This window comes from Nomascus leucogenys, chromosome 10 (assembly GCF_006542625.1).
Source record: "Nomascus leucogenys isolate Asia chromosome 10, Asia_NLE_v1, whole genome shotgun sequence".
Taxonomy (NCBI): Eukaryota; Metazoa; Chordata; class Mammalia; order Primates; family Hylobatidae; genus Nomascus; species Nomascus leucogenys.
The window spans coordinates 3696757-3714411 of NC_044390.1; the positions used below are offsets into that span (position 1 = coordinate 3696757).

General features: G+C 49.1%; 1 protein-coding gene across 5 annotated transcripts in view; it reads left to right on the plus strand.

Moving 5' to 3' along the window:
• The window catches only part of NLRP7 (NLR family pyrin domain containing 7), a 43851-nt gene extending 27408 nt beyond the window's left edge, over positions 1–16443 (plus strand). For 2 of the 5 annotated variants that reach the window (XM_030819633.1, XM_030819634.1), the window contains exons 3-10: positions 1394–1468; positions 1927–3505; positions 4156–4353; positions 5734–5904; positions 7513–7683; positions 8461–8631; positions 11382–11549; positions 16008–16365. In XM_030819633.1, the coding sequence (XP_030675493.1) occupies positions 1394–1468; positions 1927–3505; positions 4156–4353; positions 5734–5904; positions 7513–7683; positions 8461–8631; positions 11382–11549; positions 16008–16140 (2666 nt within the window). In that variant the 3' untranslated portion in view covers positions 16141–16365. Of the gene's footprint in view, positions 1–1393; positions 1469–1926; positions 3506–4155; positions 4354–5733; positions 5905–7512; positions 7684–8460; positions 8632–11381; positions 11550–14856; positions 15028–16007 lie in introns of all 5 variants that reach the window. The other 3 variants (XM_030819630.1, XM_030819632.1, XM_030819631.1) reach the window with 3 other exon arrangements.
• The last annotated feature ends 1212 nt before the right edge of the window (positions 16444–17655 follow it).

A 17655-nucleotide genomic window follows, 5' to 3' on the forward strand; every position in this document is an offset into this window, starting at 1 on the left:
CCAGTCTGGTTTCGAACTCCTGGGCTCAAGCAATCCTCTTGCCTCAGTCTCCCAAGAGACTGTGAGCCACCATGTCTGGCAGCATTCTTTTAAAAACTTTGTTTTGGAATAATTTTATTTTATTATTTTATGGGTTTTTTTTTTTTTTTTTTTTTGAGATGGAGTCTCACTCTATGGCCCAGGCTGGAGTACACTGGCGTGATCTCGGCTCACTGCAAGCTCTGCCTCCCGGGTTCACACCATTCTCCTGCCTCAGCCTCCCGAGTAGCTGGGACTATAGGCGCCTGCCACCACGCCCGGCTAATTTTTTGTATCTTTAGTAGAGACAGGGTTTCACTGCGTTAGCCAGGATGATCTCGATCTCCTGACCTCATGATCCGCCTTCCTCGGCCTCCCAAAGTGCTGGGATTACAGGCGTGAGCCACGCCTGGCCTATTTTATGTTTTTTGAGATGGCGTTTCGCTTTGTCGCCCAGGCTGGAGTGCAGTGGCGCAATCTCACTGCAACCTCTGCCTCCTCCGGAAATATGATAGAGAAATGATCTTTGGTCTGGAAGAATACCTATTGACTCTGTTTTGTGGGAGAAACATTGCTAGGTCATATAGTAATTCTGTGTTTTTGAAGAACCAAGCTGTTCTATTTTTAAATGCGGGAAAGATTCGAGTTTCCATTTGTCAGGAAATAACATGCTAGTTATGAGAGAGAAAAAAAGCAGACAGTCCCTAAACCAGGTACTGAATTGTGTCCAGAGAACTTATACTGAAGCTCTAACCGCCTCCCCGCCCGCCATATGACTACGTATTTAGAGACAGGGCTTCAGGAGTAAAGACTAAATGAGGTTACAAGTGTGGGGCCAAGAGGACCAAAAAAAAAAAGGCAGTACTTGGCTCAAATATTAGTAGTCCCAGCCAGTCAGGAGTCTTGAGGTGGGAGGATTGCTTGAATCCAGGAGTTCGAATCCAGTCTGGGGAACATATCGAGACCGCATCTGTAAATATATATGTATATATTTGACACTTTTTTTTTTTCTTTTGAGATGGAGTCTCGCTCTGTCGCCCAGGCTGGAGTGCAGTGGTGAGATCTGGGCTCACTGCAACCTCCGCCTCTGGGTTCAAGCGACTTTCCTATCTCAGCCTCCCGAGTAGCTGGATTACAGGTGTGTGCCACCACACCTGGCTAATTTTTTTTTTTGTATTTTTAGTAGAGATGGGGTTTTGCCATGTTGGCCAGGCTGGTCTTGATCTCCTGACCTTGTGATCCACCCACCTCAGCCTTCCAAAGTGCTGTGATTACAGGCGTGAGCCACCATGCCTGGCTGACGCTTTATGTACAATAATGTCTGATTTACGAAGTGTAAATTACTGTGTCAGGCTTACGTCTAAGTATTTTACAGAGGACGGACAGGTGCAAGAAATAGATAATCCTCAGCTGGGAGATGCAGAAGAAGACTCGGAGTTAGCAAAGCCAGGTGGGTAAATACGGTCCTGTGGTCATGAGTTGGGTGTTTGAGAAGGTGCATCACTTCTTCCTGGTTTTCTTCATTTCTGGTACTTTTTTTTTTTTGAGACGGGATCTTGCTCTGTAGCCCAGGCTGGAGTGCAGTGGCTCCGTCTCTGCTCATTGCAACCTCCGCCTCCTGGGTTCAAGCAATTCTGTGACTCAGCCTCCTGAGTAGCTGGGATTACAGGCGCCCGCCGCTACCCCCAGCTAATGTTTGTATTTTTAGTAGAGATGGGATTTCACTATCTTGGCCAGGCTGGTCTTGAACTTCTGACCTTAAGTGATCCACCCACCTCGGCCTCCCAAAGTGCTGGGATTACAAGCATGAGCCACCGTGCCTGGCCCTCATTTCTGGTACTTGACAAGGTAATTTTCAGAAGAGCATCATCATCAGCCTCAACTGTCCTATGGGCTGTCAACCTGCAGGTGAAAAGGAAGGACGGAGAAATTCAATGGAGAAACAATCTTTGGTTTGGAAGAACACCTTTTGGCGAGGAGACATTGACAATTTCCATGACGAAGTCACTCTGAGAAACCAACGGTTCATTCCATTCTTGAATCCCGGAACACCCAGGAAGGTAACACCTTACACAGTGGTGCTGCATGGCCCTGCGGGCGTGGGGAAAACCACGCTGGCCAAAAAGTGTATGCTGGACTGGACAGACTGCAACCTCAGCCCGACGGTCAGATACGCGTTCTACCTCAGCTGCAAGGAGCTCAGCCGCATGGGCCCCTGCAGTTTTGCAGAGCTGATCTCCAAAGACTGGCCTGAATTGCAGGATGACATTCCAAGCATCCTAGCCCAAGCACAGAGAATCCTGTTCGTGGTCGATGGCCTTGATGAGCTGAAAGTTCCACCTGGGGCGCTGATCCAGGACATCTGCGGGGACTGGGAGAAGAAGAAGCCGGTGCCGGTCCTCCTGGGGAGTTTGCTGAAGAGGAAGATGTTACCCAAGGCCGCCCTGCTGGTCACCACGCGGCCCAGGGTACTGAGGGATCTACAGCTCCTGGCGCAGCAGCCAATCTACATAAGGGTGGAGGGCTTCCTGGAGGAGGACAGGAGGGCCTATTTCCTGAGACACTTTGGAGACGAGGACCAAGCCATGCGTGCCTTTGAGCTGATGAGGAGCAACGCGGCCCTGTTCCAGCTGGGCTCGGCCCCGGCGGTGTGCTGGATCGTGTGCACGACTCTGAAGCTGCAGATGGAGAAGGGGGAGGACCCGGCCCCCACTTGCCTCACCCGCACGGGGCTGTTCCTGCGCTTCCTCTGCAGCCAGTTCCCGCAGGGCGGACAGCTGCGGGGCGCGCTGCGGAAGCTGAGCCTCCTGGCCGCGCAGGGGCTGTGGGCGCAGATGTCTGTGCTCCACCGAGAGGACCTGGAAAGGCTCGGGGTGCAGGAGTCCGACCTCCGCCCGTTCCTGGACGGACACATCCTCCGCCAGGACAGAGACTCCAAAGGCTGCTACTCCTTCATCCACCTCAGCTTCCAGCAGTTTTTCGCTGCGCTGTTCTACGCCCTGGAGAAGGAGGAGGAAGAGGACAGGGACGGCCACGCCTGGGACATTGGGGACGTGCAGAAGCTGCTTTCCGGAGAAGAAAGACTCAAGAACCCCGACCTGATTCAAGTAGGATACTTCTTATTCGGCCTCGCTAATGAGAAGAGAGCCAAGGAGCTGGAGGCCACTTTTGGCTGCCAGATGTCACCAGACATCAAACAGGAGTTGCTGCGATGCAAAGCACATCTTCATGCAAATAAGTCCATATCCATGACCGACCTGAAGGAGGTCTTGTGCTGCCTGTATGAGTCTCAGGAGGAGGAGCTGGCGAAGGTCGTAGTGGCCCCGTTCAAGGAAATTTCTGTTCACTTGACAAATATTTCTGAAATGATGCAGTGTTCCTTCAGCCTGAAGCATTGTCAAGACTTGCAGAAACTCTCACTGCAGGTAGCAAAGGGGGTGTTCCTGGAGAATTACGTGGGTTTTGAACCGGATATTGAATTTGAGAGGTAAGAACTGCTTTCCCATTCCACGCTCCACTAGGAAGAGGCCAGCGTCTCCTGTGCCCTGTCGCTAACGGTCAGAATTTCCCTCTGGCTGGACTTCCTTCCAGCTTCACGTTCAACGCGGAGACACGACTTGGCAATTAGGAATTGGGGCTTTTTTTTTTTTTTTTGAGACGGAGTCTCGCTCTGTCGCCCAGGCTGGAGTGCAGTGGCGCGATCTTGGCTCACTGCAAGCTCCGCCTCCCGGGTTCAAGCGATTCTCCTGCCTCAGCCTCCCGAGTAGCTGGGACTACAGGCGTGCACCATGTTGCCCGGTTAATTATTTTATTTTCTGTGGAGATGGGGGGTCTCAGTTTCTTTCCCAGGCTGGTCTTAAACTCCTGGGCTCAAGTGATCTTCCCACTTTGGCCTAGCAAAGTGTTGGGATTACAGGCATGAGCCACCTCACTCAGCCTTATCTATTATTTTATTTTTTTGTAAAACTTAAGATCTATACTCGTAGCAAAGTATGTGATGCAATATTGTTTACTATAGACACTGTTTTAGGTTGGTGCAAAAGTAATTGTGGTTTTTGCCATTGAAGTGTGGTTTGCAGACACCCATCTCGCCATGCAGGTACTAGTCATAAGAGATGAACATGTGTTCTCTTGCAGGTGCACTTACCTGACCATTCCGAACTGGGCGCGGCAGGATCTTCGCTCTCTTCGCCTCTGGACGGATTTCTGCTCTCTCTTCAGCTCAAATAGCAACCTGAAGTTTCTGGAAGTGAAACAAAGCTTCCTGAGCGACTCTTCTGTGCGGATTCTTTGTGACCACGTAACCCGTAGCACCTGTCATCTGCAGAAAGTGGAGTAAGCAGAAGCCCATCTTTCAAGGAAGACCCTGAACCGTGACTAAGCTTCCTGTACTTTTGTTTTTTAAATTTGGAAATGTGCTGTTTCATCTCCATGTATTTGGGGATTTTCCAGCTGTCTTTTTTTTTTTTTTTTTTTTTTTTTTTTTTTTGCGGGGGTGAGATGGAGATTTACTCTTGTTGCCCAGGCTGGAGCGCAATGGCGCGATCTCAGCTCACTGCATCCTCTGCCTCCCAGGTTCAAGCAATTCTCCTGCCTCAGCCTCCCGAGTAGCCGGGATTACAGGCATGTGCCACCACGCCCGTCTAATTTTGTATTTTTAGTAGAGATGGGTTTTCACCGTGTTACCCAGGGTGATCTCGAGCTCCTGACCTCAGGTGATTCGCCTGCCTCGGCCTCCCAAAGTGCTGGGATTATAGGCGTGAGCCACCGCATCTGGCCCTTTTTTTTTTTTTTTTTGAGACAGAGTTTCACTCTGTCACCTAGGCGCTGGAGTGCAATGGCTTAATCTTGTATTTTTAGTAGAGGCAGAATTTTCTCCATCTTGGCCAGGCTGGTCTTGAACTCCTGACCTAAGGTGATGCGCCTGCCTCGGTCTTCAAAAGTGTTGGGATTACAGGCATGAGCCACCATGCCTGGCCCCAGCTATCTTTTTTTTTTTTTTTTTTTTGGTTTGTTTTGTTACCAAAACAAACCAAAAAGTAGATACAAGTATAGGTTAGTTACACAGGTAAATGTGTGGCATAGGAGTTTGTTGTACAGATTATTTTGTCACCCAAGTATTAGGCCTAGTACCCATTAGTTGTTTTTCCTGATCCTCTGCTTCTTGAATTTTTTTATCTTTTTTTTTTTTTTTTTTTTTTTTTTGAGATGGAGCCGGGCCCCTGCCACCACACCCGGCTAATTTTTTCTGTATTTTTAGTAGAGATGGGGTTTCACCGTGTTAGCCAGGATGGTCTTGATCTCCACTGCAAACTCTGCCTCCTGGATTCAAGTGATTCTCCTACCTCAGGCTCCCGAATACCTGGGACTGCAAGCGTGCACCTCCATGTGCAGCTAATTTTTGTATTTTTAGTAGAGACAGGGCTTCGCCATGTTGGCCAGGCTGGTCTCGAGCTCCTGACCTCAGGCGATCCACCTGCCTCGGCCCCAGCTAATTTTTGTATTTTTTGTAGAGATGGGGTTTCACAATGTTGCCCAGGTTGGTCTCAGACTCCTGACCTCAGGTTATCCTCCTGCCTCAGCCTCCCAAAGTGCTGGGGTTACAGCCATGAGCCGCTGCACCCGGCCAAGAACTTCTAATAATTTCTAAATGTGAAACAGCTTTTTGTTTATACATGCCGCTACACAATGTGAGTCTCTTCTGCTTTTCCCTAGGATTAAAAACGTCACCCCTGACACTGCGTACCGGGACTTCTGTCTTGCTTTCATTGGGAAGAAGACCCTCACGCACCTGACTCTGGAAGGGCACATCGAGTGGGAACGCACGATGATGCTGATGCTGTGTGATCTGCTCAGAAATCATAAATGCAAACTGCAGTACCTGAGGTGGGTCTCACGGTCACGGCTCTCCCTAGTACCCGGAGTCCACTGCACCGTGTTGCAGGGGGATCTAGGAAAAAGGATAAACACTCCAGATACCATCCCAGACAGGGAGTGTATTCCTCAAACAGGCCTGTGTCTGGAGTCAGCCTCTCCTCTTTCCCCCGCCAGCTTGACTTCTGTGTTGCATAACCAGCTATCAATGCAAAGAAACACCCCGAATTCTGTGCTGGGTTCCAGCTTTAGGGACGTGCTATTCCTGACTGCACCTTGCCTAACTGTTGGGATTGAGAGCAGTGGCCCCCAGCCTTTTCTGCACCGGGGCCCGGTTTTGTGCAAGACAGTTTTTCCACAGACAGGGGTTTGCGGGTAGTTTTGGGATGAAACTGTTCAATCTCAGATCAGGCACAGGAGCTAATCGTTGGTGCTTGATCCTATGCAGTGCTATGATCCCAGCACTTTGGGAGCCTGAGGTGAATGGATCATCAATCTCAGATCATCAGGAGTTCGGTACTCAGAAGGAGCATGCAACCTTCTCTGCACTCATGAGAATATTTTTTTTTTTTTTTCTTTGAGACAGTTTTCCTCTTGTCCAGGCTGGAGTGCAGTGGTGCGATCTCATTCACTGCAACCTCTGCCTCCTGGGTTCAAGCAGTTCTCCTGCCTCAGCCTCCCAAGTAGCTCGGGTTACAGGCACGCACCACCACGCCTGCCAAATGTTTGTATTTTTAATAGAGACGGGGTTTCACCATGTTGGCCAGGCTGGTCTCGAACTCCTGATCTCAAGTGAACCACCTGCCTCGGCCTCCCAAAGTGCTAGGATTACAGGCATGAACCACTGTACCTGGCCAGGATAAAATTTTTATTTTGAGTATTAAGCATCAATTTGCCCTTTCTAGTTCCAGCTACACTGGAGGCTGAGGTGGGAGGATCATCTGAGCCCAGGAGACAGGTTGTGGTGACCTGTGATCATGCCACTGCACTCCAGCCTGGGCAACAGAGCGAGATCCTGTCTCAAAAAAAAAATTTATTTCCCCCTACAAAATCATCCACACAGGCCGTTTTGGTGAAACATTGCACAGAATTGTATTACAATCTCTTGGAGATGGGGCTGGATGTTACTCTAATGGCTATGGGGATACTTGAAGAAGCAGAGGCAACATTAGATCTTTCCAATAATTCAGGCCAGGGTTGGAGACATGAGTAGAATGAGATAAACCAAAGACATAATGTCTTGGGAAGTGAAGCAGAAGAAGCTGATCTGGGCCAGGCATGGTGGCTCACGCCTGTAATCCCAGCACTTTGGGAGGCCGAGGTGGGTGGATCATCTGAGGTCAGGAGTTCAAGACCAGTGTGGCCAACATGGTGAAATCCTGTCTCTGCTAAAAATACAAAAATTGGCGTATGCCTGTCATCCCAGCTACTTGGGAGGCTGAGGCAGAAGAATGGCTTGAACCCGGGAGGCGGAGGCTGCAGTGAGGTGAGATCACACCTTTGCACTCCAGACTGGGCAACAGAGTGAAACTCTGTCTCAAAAAAAAAAAAAAAAAAAAAAAAGCTGATAGGGTGTACTCTGTCCTCCCAGAAGAATGACTTTTCCCACTCTTTTCACAGGTTGGGAGGTCACTGTGCCACCCCAGAGCAGTGGGCTGAATTCTTCTATGTCCTCAAAGCCAATGAGTCCCTGAAGCACCTGCATCTCTCAGCCAATGTGCTCCTGGACGAGGGTGCCCAGTTGCTGTACAAGACCATGACACACCCAGAACACTTCCTGCAGATGTTGTCGTAAGTTTCCTCTTCCCACGGGCAGTTCTGGTTTAGTTCTGGGGCCATAGAAGAGAAAGGGTAACACCTGACTTACTGCGTCACCCTCGTGGCGCCTCTCGCTGAAATAAACATCTGCTTCAGGCTGGGCGCGGTGGCTCCTGCCTGTAATCTCAGCAGAGAGGTGGGCAGATCATCTGAGTTCAGGAGTTCGAGACCAACCTGGCCAACATGGTGAAACCCTGTCTCTATTAAAAATACCAAAAACAGGCTGGGCGCGGTGGCTCACGCCTGTAATCCCAGCACGTTGGGAGGCCAAGGCGGGCAGATCACGAGGTCAAGAGATTGAGACCATCCTGGCTAACATGGTGAAACCCCGTCTCTACTAAAAAATACGAAAAATTATCCAGGCGTGGTGGGCGCCTGTAGTCCCAGCTACTCAGGAGGCTGAGGCAGGAGAATGGCGTGAACCTGGGCGGCGGAGCTTGCAGTGAGCCGAGATTGCACCACTGCACTCCAGCCTGGGCGACAGAGCAAGACTCCGTCTCAAAAAAAAAAAAAAAAAAAAAAAAACAAACGAAAGAACACCTGTGTCCTGTGATGGCTCCAGGTGGACTGCTGCATCTTGGCCTTCTCGCCTTCCTGCTCTTTTGTGGCCGTGATGACTCGCACAGGACAGAGGGCAGGGGATGAACAGGAAGGGTTGAAGCTGAGGACCCTAGCACGTGGACATCGCCAAGCAGGTTGGAGTTGTGGAAATGTTCTCATACTTTTACCATTTGTTTCATATTTTTGCAGGTTGGAAAACTGTCGTCTTACAGAAGCCAGTTGTAAGGACCTTGCTGCTGTCTTGGTTGTCAGCCAGAAGCTGACACACCTGTGCTTGGCCAAGAACCCCATTGGGGATACAGGGGTGAAGTTTCTGTGTGAGGGCTTGAGTTACCCTGACTGTAAACTGCAGACTTTGGTGTAAGTCCCTGTTGGGGGTGTGTGTGTGTGTGTGTATGTGTGTGCACGTGAATTCAAGCAGGAGAGAGATGAAAGTACTTGTTAATTCATTTCAAATGTAACTTTTAAAAACCTGGTAAGAATTAAAGAACAGGCAGAGGCCAGGCGCAGTGGCTTATGCCTGTAATCCCAGCACTTTGGGAGGCTGAGGCAGGTGGATCATGAGGTCAGGAGATGGAGACCATCCTGGTTAACATGGTGAAACCCTGTCTGTACTAAAAATACCAAAAATTAGCCAGGTGTGGTGGCGGATGCCTGTAGTCCCAGCTACTTGGGAGGCTGAGACAGGAGAATGGCGTGAACCTGGAAGGCGGAAGTTGCAGTGAGCCGAGATCGCACCACTGCACTCCAGCCTGGGCAACAGAGCAAGACTTCTTCTCAAAAAAACAAACAAAAAAAACCAGGCAGATACAGGTAGAAACATGTTAATATTTGCATGTCAGCAGAGCTTCTTCCTGCCATGAAGGAAGATTTGAGATAAGCAGTTGGTTCTTGGATCTGATGCTTTGTGTGTGTTCTTTCAAATTCCTATGACATGGTACCGCCTGCTATTCGAGGTAGGTTGAGTTATATGGTTGGGCCAGTGACACCTTTTGAAAAATTTTATTTCCATAGGTTATTGGGGAACAGGTAGTGAATGGTGGGCAGATCACCTAAGGTTCGAGACCAGCCTGGCCAACATGGTGAAAACCCGTTGCTACTAAAAAATACAAAAATTAACCAGGCTTGGTGGTGCGTGCCTATAGTACCAGCTACTCAGAAGGCTGAGGTAGGAGAATCGCTTGAATCCGGGAGGCAGAGGCTGCAGTGAGCTGAGATGGCGCCACTGCACTCCAGCCTGGGTGACAGAGTGAGACTCTGTCTCAAGAAAAAAAAAAAAAAACTCAACAAAAATCCTTATTTATAAAAAACATAGGTGGCAGGTTGGAATTGACCCATGGACTGTGGTTGGCTGAATCTTGTTATAAGGAAAGAAGCCCAGCATGAGTTGCCTGTTCACATTAAAATTATGGTTAGAACAATATTCAAGAGATTGCATAGGGTTGAAGACCTATTCCTGTTCAGAAATTCTAGCTAGTGTTCATTTATGAGATTCTTTTTTCTTTTTTTGGATGAAGTCTCACTCTGTCGCCCAGACTGGAGTGCAGTGGTGTAATCTCGGCTCACCGCAACCTCTGCCTCCCAGGTTCAAGCGATTCTCCTGCCTCAGCCTCCCAAGTAGCTGGGATTACAGGTGCCCTCCACCATGCCTGGCTAATTTTTGTACTTTTAGTAGAGATGGGGTTTCACCATGTTGGCCAGGCTGGTCTTGAACTCCTGGCCTCAGGTGTTCTGTCTGCCTCGGCCTCCCAAAGTGCTGGGGTTCCAGGCATGAGCCACTGTGCCTGGCTTAGAATAACTATTGTTAAACAGTCACCTGCCTGATTGTTATATGATGTGTACCTGCACCAAAACATCACACTATACCCCTATATACGTAGAATGTGTCAATTAAAGACAAAACCTAAACGTGAAATAAAATGACAAGGGAAGTGAAATTTCCATAATCTAACCGTGCAGAAAATAACTGATCCAGGTCTCAGATCCTGTCCTGGGTCGGTCTAAACCCAGAGCCTAAGATATTGTCCCAGGCAGAGCTGGAAATGGATGTAATCAGAAGGCCATTTGGATGATTTTTTTTTTTTTTTCTAACTGAGTCTCTCTGTCACCAGGCTGGAGTGCAGTGGTGTGATCTTGGCTCACTGCAGCCTCTGCTTCCTGGGTTCAAGTAATTAATTCTCCTACCTCAGCCTCCTGAGTAGCTAGGATTACAGGCATGGGCCACCACACCCGGCTAATTTTGTATTTTTAGTAGAGACGGGGTTTCTCCATGTTGCTTAGGCTGGTCTCGAACTCCCGACCTCAGGTGATCCATCTGCCTCAGCCTCCCAAAGTGCTGAGATTACAGGTGTGAGCCATTGTGCCCAGCTAATTTTTGTATTTAGTAAAGATGGGGTCTCACCACTTTGGCCAGGCTGGTCTTGAACTCCTGATCTCGTGATTCACCCACCTTGGTCTGCGTAAGTGCTGAGATTACAGGCTTGAGCCAGTGCGCCCGGCCCGATTTTTGTATTTTTTAGTAGAGATGGGGTTTCACCATGTTGGCCAGGCTGGTCTCGAACTCCTGACCTCAAGTGATCTGCCCGTCTTGGCCTCCCACTGCTGTGATTATAGGCGTGAGCCACTGTGCCCGGCCCATTTGCATGCTTTTATGTACAGGTCCACCTGGAAGTATATAGCTCCAGTTCATGGGTCAATTGCTGCCTGCCACCTATGTTTTTTATAAATACTTTTTTTTGTTGTTGTTTTTTTCTTGAGACGGAGTCTCACTCTGTCGCCCCGGCTGGAGTGCAGTGGCGTGATCTCAGCTTACTGCAGCCTCTGCCTCCTGGATTCAAGCGATTGTCCTGCCTCAGCCTTCTGAGTAGCTGGTACTACAGGTGCGCGCCACCAAGCCTGGTTATATAGGTGGCAGTCACCTATAATCCCAGCTACTTGGGAGGCTGAGGCAGAAGAATCGCTTGAACCTGGGAGGCAGAGGTTGCAGTGAGCCAAGATTGCAGCACTGCATTCCGGTATATAGGTGGAAGGTATATAGTGTTGGAAATAACTGCTTCACAGGGCGTTAGCCAGAGGGATAACAGGCTTCTCTTCCTTTGATTATCCCGCAGGTTACAGCAATGCAGCATAACCAAGCTTGGCTGTAGATATCTCTCAGAGGCACTCCAAGAAGCCTGCGGCCTCACACACCTGGACTTGAGTCTCAACCAGATAGCTCGTGGATTGTGGATTCTCTGTCAGGCGTTAGAGAATCCAAACTGTAACCTAAAACACCTACGGTAGACGATTTTCTTTTCTTCCTTTCTTTCTTTGAGACAGGGTCTTGCTCTGTCCCCCAAGCTGGAGTGCAGTGGGGTGATCACGGCTCACTGTGGCTTCAGTCTTCCGGGCTTGTTCGGCCCTCCCACCTCAGCCTCCTGAGCAGCTGGGTCTACAGGCATGTGTTACCATGGCCAGCTAACTGTTTTCTGTAGAGATGGGGTCTTGTCATCTTTCCCGGGCTGGTTTTGAACTCTGGTGCTCAAAGAATCCTCCCACCTCGGCCTCCCAACGTGCTAGGATTACAGGCATGAGCCATCATGCCTGGCCTCATTTTTAAAGTGTTTGGAAATCTGGAAATCCTTAATTTCTATGTTTTCTTGTTTTTTTTTGAGCCTCGCTCTAGTTGCCCAGGCTGGAGTGCAGTGGTGTGATCTTGCCTCACTGCAACCTCCATCTCCCAGTTGCAAATGGTTCTCCTGCCTCAGCCTCCTGAGTAGCTGGGATTACAGGCACCCGCCACCATGCCTGGCTAATTTTTTGTGTTTTAGGTAGAGACAGGGTTTCACCATGTTGGTCAGGCTGGTCTCGAACTCCTGACCTCAGGTGATCCGCCGGCCTCGGCCTCCCAAAGTGCTGGGATTACAGGCGTGAGCCACCACGCCTGGCCAATTTCTATGTTTTCAATATCTTTTTTTTTGAGATGGAGTCTCGCTCTGTCACCCAGGCTGGAGTGCAGTAGCTCCGCCTCCCGGGTTCACGCCATTCTCCTACCTCAGCCTCTCCGAGTAGCTGGGACTACAGGCGCCCGCCACCACGCCCGGCTAATTTTTTTGTATTTTTAAAAGAGACGGGGTTTCACCGTGGTCTCGATCTCCTGACCTCGTGATCCGCCCCCCTCTGCCTCCCACAAGTGCTGGGATTACAGGCATGGGCCGCCATGCCCGGCCAATTTCTATGTTTTCAATATCTCAAACTGTATCACTTTGAATGCAGTTTTTTTTTTTTTTTTTGAGAAGGAGTTTCACTTTTGTTGCCCAGGCTGGAGTGCAATGGCACGATCTCGGCTCACCGCAACCTCCACCTCCCAGGTTCAAGCGATTCTCCTGCCTCAGCCTCCCTAGTAGCTGGGATTACAGGCATGTGCCACCATGCCCGGCTAATTCTGTATTTTTAGTAGAGACGGGGTTTCCCCATGTTGGTCAGGCTGGTCTCGAACTCCTGACTTCAGGTGATCCGCCTGCTTCAGCCTCCCAAAGTGCTGGGATTATAGGCATGAGCCACCACGCCCAGCTGAATGCAGTTTCAAGAGCAAACCCCTCCAGAAACTGAATATAGGTGGGTGGGCACTTCCAAAGTAAGGTAGAGGGCCTGGAGAAGTGAAATATAGATGAGAATGGCCCCCAGGGACCTGGGCTTCAGCAACATGCTGCTTCTGCTGGGATCCAGGAATCAGGAAGCAGTGAGCCTGCCCCAGCTCATAAACCCAGGGAACCACAGGTGGGATACCACCCCCAGGAAATGCAAAGTCTCCACAAATGGAATGGCGAGCTCTTCATCACTTCTCTCCCCCAACTTTGTCAATTGCATCTCTTGGATGCAACCTATTTTCCAACTAGAATCTGCAATCCTAATGTGAAGAGAATCTGCATAATATCATTACTACTTAGCTTTGCTGTAGAGACAAGAAAAAAACCACTAGAACACAGGGTACTTTTTTTGTTTTTTCAGACAGAGTCTCGCTCTGTTACCCAGGCTGGAGTGCAGTGATGCCATCTTGCTTGGCTCACTGCAACCTCAGCCTCCAAGGTTCAAGCGATTCTCCTGATTCAGCCAAGCAGTTGGCATTACAGGCATGCACCACCATACCCAGCTAATTTTTGTATTTTTAGTAGAGACCAGGTTTCACCATGTTGGCCAGACTGGTCTCAAACTCCTGACCTCAAGCGATCCACCTGCCTCAGCCTCCCAAAATGCTGGGATTGTAATCGTGTAGGCATGAGCCACCGTTCCTGGCCTCCTGAAGTTTCTTAACCCATCACCCTGACGAACATTTCAAGCTTCAAGCCAGACTGTGACACCTTTATTTCCAAACACTCAAAAGCTCAGTGCAAATAAAGGGGTGGATTACCTGGTGTCTTGTGCCTGTAATCATCCCAGCTATGCCTGTAATCCTAGATTCTCAGGAGGCTGGGGCAGGAGAATCACTTGAACCTGGGAGGCAGAGGTTGCAGTGAGCCGAGATGGTGCCATTGCACTCCAGCCTTGGCAACAAGAGCTAACCTCTGTCTTAAAAAAAAAAAAAATCGAAGGCTTTTACAGTGGTCTACAGATCCTTATGGGATCCTCTTATAAGTTATGAGCCAAAATCATTCTACTTTTTCACTAGCTCAGTATTTTATTGACAAGATTCCTTTCCCCTATTTGCATGCTGGTTCATGATCTACCATCCTTCAGTTTGTTTCCTCATATCACTTTCCAAAAGAGGACTTAAATGACCAGCATAAGTCTAGCCAATGCCTCTCTGGTTGACTTACCTCTACCCTGTTTATTTTAATACCATCATCCATTGTCTTCAATAGAACATATCGAGGTGTCTGCTGTCACTAAAAACTCTAAGGACAAGGATTTGCTCTGCTCACTCCCCTCTGCATTTCCTCACTGCTGAAGCCCCAGTAAATATGCTGCTTGTTTTTTTTTTTTTTTGTTGAGACCAAGTCTCACTCTTTCACCCAAGCTGGAATGCAGTGATGATACGTTGGCTCACTACAACCTCTGCCTCCTGGGTTCAAGCGATTCTCCTGCCTCTTGAGTAGTTGGAATTACAGGTGGCGCCACTATACCTGGCTAATTTTTGTATTTTCATTTATTTTATATATTTGTGAGATGGAGTCTCATTCTATTGCCTAGGCTGGAGTGCAGTGGCGTGATCTTGGCTCACCGTAACCTCCGCCTCCCAGGCTCAAGCGATTCTTGTGCCTCAGCCTCCCAAGTAGCTGGCATTAAAGGCACACACCACCATGCATGGCTAATTTTTTGTAGAGATGGGGTTTCGCCATGTTGGCCTGGCTGGTCTCGAACTCCTGACCTCAGGTGATCCACCCTCCTCTGCCTCCCAAGGTGCTGGGGCTACAGGTGCCTGTCCCCACGCCCTGCCTAATCTTTGTATTTTTATTAGAGATGGGGTTTGACCATGTTGGCAAGGCTGGTCTCGAACCCCTGGCCTCAAGTGATCCACCCGCCTTGGCCTCCCAAAGTGTTGGGATGACAGGCGTGAGCCACTACCTGCTCAGTGAATGTGTGGGTTTCCATGTTCTTCCTCAACAGCCTGTGGAGCTGCTCCCTCATGCCTTTCTATTGTCAGCATCTTGGATCTGCTCTCATCAGCAATCAGAAGCTTGAAACTCTGGACCTGGGCCAGAATCATTTGTGGAAGAGTGGCATAATTAAGCTCTTTGGGGTTCTAAGACAAAGAACTGGATCCTTGAAGACACTCAGGTATGGTGTTTTTTTGTTTGTTTTTTGTTTTTGTTTTTTGTTTTGAAATGGAGTCTTGGCTCTGTCACCCAGGCTGGAGTGCAATGGCGAGATCTTGGCTCACTGCAACCTCCGCCTCCCAGGTTCAAGCAATTCTCCTGCCTCAGCCTCCTGAGTAGCTGGGCCTAGAGGCATGCCAACATGTCCAGCTAATTTTTGTATTTTTTTCTTTTTCTTTTTTTTTTTTTGAGATGGGGAGTTTTGTTCTTGCAGCCCAGTCTGGAGTGCAGTGGTGCGATCTTGGCTCAATGCAACCTCCACCTCCTGGGTTCAAGCGATTCTCCCACCTTGGCCTCCCAAGTAGCTGGGATTACAGATGCCTGCCACCACGCCCGGCTAATTTTTGTATTTTTAGCTGGACATGTTGAACTGCTGAGCTCAAGCAATCTGCCTGACTTGGCCTCCCAAAGTTCTGGGACTACAGGTGTGAGACACCGGGCCTGGCCATAATCTTTTTTTTCTTAGACTTATAAGGATCCCCCTTGTGTGGATCTAAATTTCTTTTTAGAAAACGTTTCTGGCCGGGTGCTGTGGCTCACGTCTGTAATCCCATGGCTTTGGGAGGCCGAGGTGGACGGATCACTTGAGGCCAGAAGTTCGAGACCAGCCTGGCTAACGTGTTGAAACCCCATCTGTACTGTAAATACAAAACTTAGCCGAGCGTGGTGGTGCACACCTGTAATCACAGTTACTCAGGAGCCTGAGGCATGAGAATTGCTTGAACTCAGGAGCTGGAGGTTGCAGAGAGCCAAAATGGCACCACTGTACCCCAGCCTGGGCAACAGAGCAAGACCCTGTCCCCCCAGAAAATCCCAAAAACGTTTCCTGCTTTGAGTGTTTGAAAACAGATATTCAGGCATCCTGGTTAGTTGAGAATGAATTTCTTGGGACAATGAAACTATAGGCGCTCTGGGAACATTTGTGTTCTCTGATCCCTCCAGGTTGAAGACCTATGAAACTAATCTGGAAATCAAGAAGCTGTTGGAGGAAGTGAAAGAAAAGAATCCGAAGCTGACTATTGATTGCAATGCTTCTGGGCCAACGGCACCTCCGTGCTGTGACTTTTTTTGCTGAGCAGCCTGGGATCGCTCTGTGAATTACACAGGAAGCGGGAATCGGGTCTCTAAGGTGTCTTATGAATGCAGGTCAGAGGGTCACATGTTAACACTAGAGTCTGTGTCAAGATATAGGATTTGACACTGGTTTTCTCACTGTTTTTGGGAGATTCTGCACCAGTCACGCACCCCCTTCACATCACGCTATGTACTTTTTCACAGGGATAATAAAGTTAGAGCACTCGTTGCAGCTGCGTTTATTGACATGCTCAAGAGAAACCTGCAATAAATATGGTACTCTGTGCTTAGTCTAGGAGGAAGTATTGCTAAGAAGTTCAGGGATGATTCCGTTGATTCTTGTATTTTCTTCCCTAACTCGGGCACCACTTGGTCTAGTTTACTAGCTGCCTGGTGTATCTATGTGATCAGTATGTCTTTGTGACTTATTTGCTCATATCCTAAGCCATGCATTGACAAACGGGCCAGATAGTTAATATGCGTGGCACTGTGGGCCCCGTGGTCTCTCATCAGCTCTCAGCTGTGCCTTTGGACATGGAAGCAGCACAGGGTCTGGCTGGGGCCTGCGGAGGCTTCCCAGAAACAGCTCGTGGGCCATGGGCAGCCAGCCCTGTTCTAATCTATCCTGTTACTTGCAAAGCACACGCTTACAGTCACTATTGCCTTTAATTCAGAAGATGGCCCTGCCTCACGCCGGCTCTGCCTGGCTCCCACGGGCTGGCTGCTACTCTCCCTGTGTGTGTGTGTCTCTCTGTCTCTGTCTCTCTTTGTTTCTCTGTGTCTCTATCGCTGTGTCTGTTTCTCTGTGTGTCTCTCTGTCTCTGGGTGTTTTCTCCGTATCTCTGTCTCTCTCTGTTCTTTTTTTTTTTTTTTTTTTTTTTGAGATGGAGTTTCACTCTTGTCGCCCATGTCGCCCATGCTGGAGTGCAATAGCATGATCTTGGCTCACTGCAACCTCCGCCTACCAGGTTCAAGAGATTCTCCTGCCTCAGCCTTCCGAGTAGCCGGAATTACAGTCGTATGCCACCATGCCTGGCTAATTTTTTTGTATTCTTACTAGAGACAGGGTTTCACAACGTTGGCCAGGCTGGTCTTGAACTCCTGACCTCAGGTGATCCACCCGCCTTGGCCTCCCAAAGTGGTGGGATTACAGGCGTGAGCCACCGCGCCCAGCCTGTCTATCTCTGTTTCTGTGTGAGTCTGTGGCTGTCTCTGGGAGTCTCTGTGTATGTCTGTCTCTCCCCTCCCCGGTTCTCTCTGCTTCCCATTGCCATGGCAAACACAGCTTTTCCACACCCTGTATTTGGTCATTCATAGAAAACGCATAGAAGTCACTCCGCAATTTTCCTTAAGAATGAAAAGTCACCATGATGTTAACACTGGCTTCCAGGTGCTGCCAAAAGGGACTGACCCCTCCTCACTTTGCTCTCCAAACTTGCAGTAGGTGATGAAACTATTTTAAGAATAAGAGTGGCCGGGCGCGGTGGCTCACGCCTGTAATCCCGGCACTTTGGGA